Below are 10,411 nucleotides of genomic sequence, written 5' to 3' on the forward strand. Positions count from 1 at the left end.
AAAGGTGGTCCACCACATGCATACCTACCGCTATAGTGTTCCATTAGTGGGGAACAATAATGCATACATGTACACAAAAAAAACAAAGTTTTCACTTAATCCAACAAACCAACTACAAAGTTACAATGAATCAAATCACGTGGGCTGTCTAGTGGGTGCAATGCTACTTGCTTGGGACCCTATAACTTGTGGAGTTGTGTTTCTTGTTATTGTTGTTGCTCATTGCTTGCTGGTGCCAGCCAAAGATGAGGATCTCTCCCTCTTACGAGGCCTTTGCCTTCTTGCTTGTGCAGAATTGCTACATTCAGCTTCAGTTGCTGCTGGTGCATGGGTGTTCCTCTGTGTGTTCCTCTGTGAAATGGGTATTCAAATTATTTTGAATATTGTATAACAAAATAAAGATAGAAAACTGAATTAAATGTTACTTGTCTGGTTGTTCTGGTTGTGTTTCTCTTTCTGCAGGTCCTGATATTATGTCCAAACTGATTACATCTTGTACACTTCATGGCAATATTTTTCTTAGTTATCTTTGAATGACTAACATGTTCATCTACTTCCCTCATACGTAGTTTCTTGGGTCGTCCTGGTGGTGTTTTGAAGATAGGTGGTAGCAGCTCTGGGAAATCACTTTTAGGCCACATTTGTTGTCCATTTATGGGGGTTATTTCAGGTCCATAACAAGCCAGATATGCATTTTTTTTGTAATAAGGATGAACATAATCCTCAGGATTTTCTATCTTGTAGTGAATTGCAACCACTGCATGCCTACATGGAATCCCCACCAAATCCCAGAAATAACAACTACAACTATATTTAGTTAGGTCGACAACAAATTTTTCCATGGTGAACCCCTGAGTCACTTCAAACTTTGCCCCCCTTACCCAGACTGTAATTCAATTTGCACTTTTTTCAATTTCCTTATCTAGTCTTTTTTGAGGTTTAGGCATCACATTTGCAGTATATAAACTGCATTTGTATCTTAGGGATGCAAACCTACCCATGATGTATGATCTAATCCACTTCATCATAGTTATGATAGGTTTATCTCTAGTAATCAGAATTGAGCTATTGAAGGATTCAGATAAATTATTCATCAACACATCACACCTAGGATACATACTAAATTCATGTTTACACCAACATTTCCTAGGTATTTGAAGTATTTATAAGCATTGGATTAATTTTCTGCAACTCACCCATTTTTTTCCCATGCTTGATAGAAGGTAGCCTTTGCAACCCCCATCATAAGGTCCCGGATGACAACTCCTCCACCAAATCTCTTTTTAAAATTACTATAAAGGTGTCTCAAACAGAACCTATGCTCCACTCCTTCCAATATCTCATCGAAAACTGTCATTAGTCCCTACAAAGAATACAATAATATTGCTATCATTTCAATTAAGATGTATGAAACAACAAAATTAAAACTGTTTCAGATTATGTTTACCTTCTGTTGATCTGAAATGAAAACCCAACGATTCGATTGGATGTCCCCAATATCTTCCAATAATAATGATAGAAACCATCTCCAAGTTTCTTTACATTCATTTTCCACCACTACAAAGGCTAATGGAAAGTACTGATCATTTGGGTCTCTACCAATTGCAACCAGTAATTGACCACCATAGGTTGTCTTTAAATGACAACCATCTACACCAATGAAAGGCCTACATCCAGCCAAGAACCCCTACTTGTAGCCATCTAAACACATGTAAAAAGACCCAAATCTTGGTTGCAAAGTGGGAGTGTGTTGGTTAATTTTGATCTTAAAGGTTCCAACCTTTACTCTTAATAACTCAGCCACATAATCATAAAGCAGAGCATATTGTCGTTGACCATCTCCCACCATGCAGTCCATTGCAATCTCCTTTGCTCTGGCAGCTCTCCAAGGCGTTACCCCAACACTATAATTCTTTCTAACTTCATCAATTATTTGGTTTACAGTCATGTTCCCCACATCTAAAAATTTGTCCAACAATACCTGTGCAATCCAATCTTTATTTGCATTCTTGTTGAACATAACCCTCCCACATCTATGACTGCCAACAAGTGTCTTCACTCTAAAGGTTTGGCTACCACCAACCTTGCTCACCATTATTAGAAAGCCACACTTCTTTTTACAAACAACCCTTACTCTTTTGTAATCATTCTTCACAAATTTAATTTCCTTCCCATTCAATACACTATGCTCTATAAGGGCATGCTTGAAATCTTTAAAGGAACAGAATTCCATCCTTAATTTGAATTTGAAGCTCTTGTTCATATCTTCAGCATTATACTTCACAAATTTTGGCATTTTATCACTAACACCTTTATCACTATCAACATCAGAGCATAGTTGCTCACTATCGTATTCTTCATTGATCTCATGTTGTCCAACACAATCATTAGTCACAAATGACCCTTCACCAACATTTCTCTTTTTCCTACCTGAATTGGACTTTGCTTTCAATCTATTCCACCTCTCCAAAACCTGCTGAAAATTTCTTTGTGGCACATTATCTATGCCAAACCCATCATCATCATCAGCAACCCTTTCCGAAGAAATTATAATCTCTCTCTCCGAACCCACCAATTTGTCTTCGAGCTGCAAACCAAAACCCCCAATTTTGTTTTCGAAATCAGAACCCTATTCCAATTCGCAATCCCACTTTAAAGCTTCTCTTCGAAAATATCAGTTGCACTACCACTATCATGCAAGGCAACGTAGGGAAGGGTCGATTCGAATTCTTTTGTACGCTTTCTGATTAACAAAACCAAAGCTTCACACTCCAGTTTACTTTTCGTCTTCCACGTTTGCACTGTAGCTGAAATCTCTCTTAAAAATAATGTGTGACCTGGAACTCCGTCTGCCAACTAAAAAAAAACTAACGACATGCTAAAATAGGGACCAATTCCACGAGTTTCAGAAGATGGGGGACCAAAATAGATTAAAGTTTGAAGGAGGGACCAAAACCAAAAATGATCAATAGTTTGAGGACGTAAAACATAGTTAACCCATAATTACTGACAAATTTCTTTTTATCCGTAAATTCCATCGATAAGTATCACAATTCGGTCTTTCTCTTCCTCTTCTGATGCTTCTTACTCTTTTTATTCTTATTCCTCTTTCTCCTTCTCCTTATCCGCAGTCATCGCCATTGTTGTCACATCTACCACTACCACTATCGTCACATATGTTGTGTATGCTGCCTTTGGCTCCTCCTCATATTCCTTCACCTTTTCCTCCCTTCCTCTTCCTATGTCATTGTAATTGTTGTTGTCGCCGCCTCCTCTTTTGTTGGAATACACGAGCCCTAGTAACCAACGAGATTTGGATAATAACAAAACAATCACTCTACCAGACGCGCAAGTCTCTGGTTAAAAGTAAAGTTATGTTAGACAACTAAGAGAAAACGTTTAACAAGTACAATAAGGTTGAATAATTAATAAATGTAGTATGAATGACAAAATATGTGATTAATGATCCCTAATTAAGGATGTAAATTATCCAGCAAGTGCACCGGTTCAACATCGGATTTTGAAATCCAATTTAATAATTCAACAAATTTAGGAAAGCACCGAATTTCGAAATCCAATTTAGTAATTTAACGGATTTAGAAAAATACCCCATTTCGAAACCTAATTTAAGAAAACATTGGATTTAGAAATCCGATTAAAAAACACCAGATTTCAAAATCTAGTTTACAAACACACTAGATTTTAAAATTCAGTTTAGTAACTCATCGAATTTCAAAATCCAACTTAGGAATTCATTAGATTTCAAAATCCGGTTAAGTTATTTAACAAATTTCGAAATCCTTTATATGTATAATTTTCTTTTTAATTTTTGAATTTTATTTAACTTATTTTTACTTTATTTTAGTTTTTTTTTAACTTAGGATTTAGTTTTTAATTAATTTTATTTATTTTGTGCCTCTTTTGTAGTTTTAATTTTTTTTAGTTTTTTTATTTTCTTTAATTTATTGTCTTTAAAATTTTTTTATTAAATTTTTTTATTTAAATTAATATATGTATTTAATTTAATATTTTAGTATAATTTAATATATTAGATATTTTAATTAGTTTAATTTATTGTAAAACATTTAAATAAAATTTATTAAATATTTTAGTTAGCTTAATTTAAAATTTTAATATAATTTAATATATATTAACTGAATTCAAAATCCGGTTATTATTTTCATCAAAACTTTGTTTTAAATTAAAATATAATAAATATTTTAATCCTTCTATACATTTTTTAAATATTAATTTAAATTAACATAAAAATAATTTTTTTTGATTTATTTCAATTTTATATAAATAAAAATTTATTTAAAATTTATTAAATAATTTAAAATAATAATATAATTAATATCGTTAATACTTTTAGTTTAGATTTTTTTAAATTAAAATTTAATAAATATTATATGTTAATATATGTTAATTGTGTTTTGGTTAATATTTTTAGTTAAAATTTCATTTTAAATTAAAATTTAATAAATATTCTGATAAGTTTTTTTTTTTTAAAAATATTAATTTTTATATATCTTTAGACATTTTTAAACTTTAAGTTTAGCACAAAAAGAATATATATATATATATATATATATATATATATATATATATATATAAAATAAATAACTGAATAATAATAATAGAAGTGAAAAATGAAAAAGTAAAAATAAAAAGAAAAAAATATTCTACACCTCTTCTGAAAGGAAAACAGAAAACTTAGGGAAGGAGGCAGAGAGGAAAAGAAAAAAAAGGGAGAAATGTATACAGAATAAAACAATGACATTGATAAAGAAACAGAGAAGATTGGAAAAGTTTGGAAGTTATTTCATTGCCAGTTTTTTTTTTTTTTTTTTTTGACTTATTGTACGTGTTTTGGTTTTTACATATAATTTGGGCATTTTTTTTTTGGATCATTATATCTAAGTTTAATTAGTCTTTAGTTTGAGATTCTTTTTTTTAGAAGTCGATCTCAACTATGTTCCTAATTTTGTTAAACCTTATTTCTACTATTAACAAATATTTTGTTATAAAAAATCATAAAAAATATTTTTTGTAAAACTCTAAAAAATGACATTTTAGAAGTGATAATAGTTTAAAAATAGTGAGACTCAATTATTTTAATATTAAAATATTTTAGTATAAATAGTTTTATTATGACTAAGTTTCATTGTTTTAAAACACACCATCTCTTTAAAAATCACTTCTCCAGGGTTTTCTAATTTTTCTCAAAGATTTCTCTTTCTCTATTCGCCTGATTAAAGATATCAGACCGAAGGAGTGATCCTCGTGACAAGCTCTTCAATTTGGACAAATCAGTTTCTCTATATAAGTAAGTTAAGTTTTAACCATTTTTCCTTGGTCTTCTTCTAATGTCTATTGCATGTGAGGCTTTTCCATTTGCATGTGTCCTTTGAATCTTTTTATATGAGTCTCTGTTGATCAGTAATCATAACGGTAGGTTCTGATCGTTCTTGCGTTGTTCCTAGGTATAAATAGAGAATCTTGTGGAGCTAATGATGTTTTCGTATTCATAGCGTTGTGTGGGATTATTGAGCCGTTTTGTCAAGTGGGGGAACCTAATTTGTGACGCTTCGACTATTATATTAAATAATTATTATTTGATAAAAAAATATGGAATTAATTTTTTTTTACCATAAGATTTTCCTTGAGAGAACATTAATAATAACATAACTTCATATTCATATATATATATATATATATATATATATTTGTATAATATTAAGAGTCTTACATCAGAATAGAAAATTATCTATATTTTTAATATCTCCTAAAGATATTAATAGAAATTATCCATGAGTCAATCTTCAAAAGATCCACCAATAATAATTTGAACAACTCTCACTGAGCAGGTTCGTCTTCTGCTTATGCAACAGGTACATATGAAAGAAAAATATGAAAAGAGTGAGGTCTTTATAAGCCTTAAATATGAATCTTAATAAACTCAACAAACAATATAGACACTGGGGCCTAAATTTGGACTTACAACCACAAAACTTGATCTTGTTTTACCAGACATATGGATCCATATTCCATTATTGATGATCTATTATAAACATCAAAAGTTACTTTGGGAAGTGATTAGGTAGTTGAATATGTCTCATAAAACATTGGTACAATCATAATTATTTCTTTCTCGAGAATATTAGCTATTTATAGGCCCATAAAGAGATATATACTCATTACCTAACCTTGGCGATGTCGAGCAGGTATCAAATAGTCCTAAGTTTGGCCTATAAATATCCTAGTCCAGTGCGTTATTCTGAACTATCCAGATATTCACCTACTTGGTAAAACTTCCTTAGACCCCACCAATAGTGCAGTTTCATGTTTAGACAGCGCCCTATATGCCTCGGTTCTTGCGCAAACGAGGTAGATAAGGACGCGGTGGCATTTTTGTGATTTCGAACAACTTTTATGCCTCGGTTAACTAAACAACCGAGGCCTATGAATGTTTATGCCTCGGTTATAAATTCAACCAAGGCAGTAACGCTGTCAGAACTCACACTTTCCCACTTTTTTTAAAATTCGAAAATAATTGGGCAGTTTTATGCCTCGGGTCCCACTGAACCGAGGCATATAATGGTTTACTACAGTGGGTTGTTTCACCCGAGGCCTATCAGTGCCAGAATTTTTCCACGTGGCTGATTTTTTTTTTTTGCGTGAGTATATGCCTCGGTTTCGAATCAACCGAGGCAGTAAAGCCAGTTAGGTTTTAAAAACCCAAATCCGCTGCATTGTAGATCCATCTTCTACCTTCGAAAATCAGCGCTGCCTGTGCCTCCACGCCGTTCTGCCACCACTGCAGATGCATCTTCACTGTTCAATCCCGCGACCCACTATCGCAGATCCACTGCCATGCCCGCCTTCTCCACTTGTTGCCGGCACTGTGCCTCCTCCGACGAGAACAACAGCTTACCTTCGTCCGCACATTGGGGTATTTTTTGTGTTTCCATTTTGCGATTTGAATCCATTTTCTTGGGTGTTTTTCTTGTAGGGTTGGGGTTCGTCTTGCTGTGTTTCCTCACATTTTGGTGCAGGTGAACTTCACATAATGGTTGATTTAATGGTTGTTGGCACGAGATTTTGGACGCACGAGATGTTGAGGTTTTGCGAATTGGCGGAGTTGCATTTTTGCTTGCTTGTGTTCTTGCAGGTTTCAGCCATTTCAGAATTTTTTTTTTAATTTTTAACGTATTTTATGCCTCGGTTGGTATCAAAACCGAGACAGTAATGATGAGATATGCCTCGGGTAAGAACTGAGATAGAAAGGTGGACCTTTTTACCTCGGCTAGATATACCTCGGGTCTTAAACCGAGGCCAAATGACCAAAATAACCGCAGCAAAAACCCTTTTCTGCACCGGTGCACCATGGTCCCTGCCTTTCATCCCGCAGTGTACCAAACTGTGACTTTCCAAATACAAACACATTGACATTGGTTTAATATCAACTTATTGAAACCAAACTTAACTCTTACTTAACTGACATACTCTTGGATATTTTCAAAGGTCATAAAATGTGATGACTATCAAATCATGTCATTGTGTAAACTATACACAAAGAATATAAAACAATGATAAAATGTACATGCAATTTTCTCCTATCCAAGCTCATTGAATAAAATAATATTTACTTTCACCTTACATGTATTTATTTTTAATTATAAAATAATGATAAAATAAGAATCAAAGCAAGAAATCTAAATAAATAATTAGATAAGGATTAGAATGTTATAAATAAATATAATAATAAAAATATAAATTAAACAAGACCAGTGCGTAACTGGAGATATATTAAATGAAATAAATAAATAAAAAGGATTAGTTCATAACTAGAGATAAATTAAATAAAATAAATAAACAGGATCAATGCATAACTAAAAATAAATAAAATAAAATAAATAAGCAGGACCAATGCATAACTGGAGATAAATAAAATAAAATAAATAAACAGAATCAGTGCATAACTGAAGATTAAATAAAATAAATAAATAGGAACAATGCATAACTGGAGATAAATTAAATAAAACAAATAAACATGATCATCCGTGCATAACTGAAGATAAATTAAATAAATATCAGAGGATAATAAATGAGAATAAGTTAAATGGAAGTAGTTAGAATAATATATTATTTCAAAAATAAATAAAGGATTAATATAAAACCAATGAGTTTATCAAGATTAATATAAAAGAGCTTAACCTCACTTCCCCCTTACCTTATATTGATTGAAGGACACATTAATAATATTTATAGAGGACTAGGATTTCTTTGAATCTTTACTCTAAACTTTCTCTGTCTATTTTCTCTTTCTCTATTTTCTTTCTTTCTCTCCTTTCTTTCTCACTTTCTCACTTTATCACTTTCTTACTTTCTTACGTAACTCACCTTCACTCTTTCTACATTTCTTCCATGTATTTATAGGTTAGGATAAAATTCCTTTCATTAATGAAAGGTAAGCCAAAACTTTCCAAAGTAATCCATGTAATACATGTGGGTGAAATAATCTTAGGTCATCTTTCTTTCATCATCCATTTCTTTCATCCATTTACAAGCCATGCATGTGCCAACTTGCCAAGTAATGAATGGATGCATTAAATGTAAGGTTATCACTTCTAATTATTCTTATCTTCCATGTATTTAGATAAAACTCCTTTAAATCTCCTTATCTTCTTTCTTTTTCTTTTATTTCTTTTCTTTTCCTTGTTTTTTTATTTTTCTTTTATTTTTCTTTTCTATTTTTTTCTTATGTTCTCTCCTTATCTTCTTATCTCTTTAGAAGATTTCTTTTACTAGACACCTATTTAATAATATTTTAATTAATATATTTTTTTACCTAATTTTTTTAATATATATACATATTTTATTAGTTTTGTTTTCTTTTTATTGTTATTTTTAATAAGTGAAAACTACATCATGATAAAATATATTTTTAATGTTTAAACTACATCATAATAAAATACAAAACATTAGTAAAAATAGAATATTTTCTAAGTGTTTTATTTAAAATAAATAATACAGTATTAAAAATAAGGATGTTATATAATTCGTCTTGGTTTTAGTAAATCTGTGTTGCATGTTGTATTTTGATCCATGAAATTGCTTGAATTATTATAGTGTGTGATTTCAGAACCTTGGGTAATGAGATTAGGGTGAAAATTTCACCAGTGCAGAAAGGGTATTTGGCCGCGGTTATTTTTACTATTTTACCCCAGTTTTAGAACCGAAACATATAAGACCGAGGCCAAAAAGGGTTAATTTTTGGTCTCGGGTGTTACCCGAGGCAAAAAAATTCATTTTATGCCTCGGTTCTAGTGAGAACCGAAGCCGTATCTCTTTGTTAAAACATTCAAAATTAAAAGATAAATAAGTTATACGTGAAGTTCTTTAGTTAAGGCAAAAGCAAAGCCACTTTTTTGATGTTTTTGGTGCACACAAGATCGTTTAGGTTAGTGTCCCCTGTACTTCTAGGTCCACACCCCATTAGCTTTATTATTCCATGCCTTCTTCTCACCCCATCAACCCCACAAGAACACTCTTTCTTAAGCCTTCATCCATGGTGGTGGCCCTTTAAATCCCATCAATTTCTTCTCCTTTTTCTTATCATCCAAACACTGCCTTCCTAAAGCTTCGTGCTTTCTCTTCCATCATGCCCTAGATTTTCCTATTTTCATTCCCCTCTCAGCCATAGTTAACGACAAAAGAAAAAAAAGGATGAAACTATCACTTGCAGAAAGATTAATCTTTCCAACACCACCCAATCTCAATCACCTGCATAGAATCACCAAAAACAGAGGCTATCAAACCATCACAGATTCATCTTTACTAATTAATTTGTGCCAATACATAAAAGAAGAACAAAGACCCAATATTCTCCTCCTTTCTTCTCCTCTGTAAAAAAAGAACAAAGACAAATAATCATTAAAAAAAAACAGAAACAATGAGAGGGGTTGAAAGCTCGGTGGCTACACATTTGGAGATGAAGATGGACGGTAGGAAAATGGCGTTGCCGATGCTCTCTCTGACAGTGGCTCGGTGCGGCTGCCATACTGCAGCGTAGTGCGATTGCGGCATGGAGTCTAGTCGTACAAGGAAGAAGTCGTCCAACTCTGGCATGGAGAAGAAGATGGAAAGCACCGACAACACCAGTGACGTCGCCGGTTTCGACGATTGCTCCAGTGGTGGCTTTGGTTGGCGACAGGAAGGTTCGTCTGCGGTAGTTCTCGGTGGGGGTGACGTTCCCGCATAAAGGATGAAGAAGAAGCTTGGGCAGGGGAGATGTTCATCTGCGGCTAGGGTTTCTTGCAAAGGATTAAAGAAAGGGATTTCAGCCTAAGACCATTTTAACCCACTATACTGCCTCGGGTTTAAACAACTGAGGCATAAAAGGCCTTAC

The 10,411-nt window shown here is 32.7% G+C and overlaps 1 protein-coding gene across 1 annotated transcript; it reads right to left on the reverse strand.

Annotated features, from left to right (window-relative positions):
- Nucleotides 1-219: 219 nt before the first annotated feature.
- Nucleotides 220-10,089, reverse strand: LOC114165520. The gene is made up of 6 exons (XM_028050123.1): nt 9,949-10,089; nt 1,781-2,587; nt 1,448-1,687; nt 1,197-1,363; nt 543-765; nt 220-351 (listed from the first exon to the last, which is right to left on the reverse strand). Exons 1-6 carry the CDS (start codon nt 10,087-10,089, stop codon nt 220-222), a joined length of 1,710 nt encoding a protein of 569 aa, XP_027905924.1.
- Nucleotides 10,090-10,411: the final 322 nt, after the last annotated feature.

The sequence above is a fragment of the Vigna unguiculata genome, chromosome 10 (genome assembly GCF_004118075.2).
Source record: "Vigna unguiculata cultivar IT97K-499-35 chromosome 10, ASM411807v1, whole genome shotgun sequence".
Lineage (NCBI taxonomy): Eukaryota > Viridiplantae > Streptophyta > Magnoliopsida > Fabales > Fabaceae > Vigna > Vigna unguiculata.

Bases quoted from the DNA above. Each gene is read 5' to 3' on its own strand.
- LOC114165520 (XM_028050123.1), bottom strand. From the start codon at position 10,089: ATGCCGCAATCGCACTACGCTGCAGTATGGCAGCCGCACCGAGCCACT. The intron at 1,688-1,780 runs GTTGGAACCTTT...GGCTACAAGTAG, and splicing joins CTGAGTTATTAAGAGTAAAG to GGGTTCTTGGCTGGATGTAG. The intron at 1,364-1,447 runs GTAAACATAATC...TATTCTTTGTAG, and splicing joins TCATTTCAGATCAACAGAAG to GGACTAATGACAGTTTTCGA.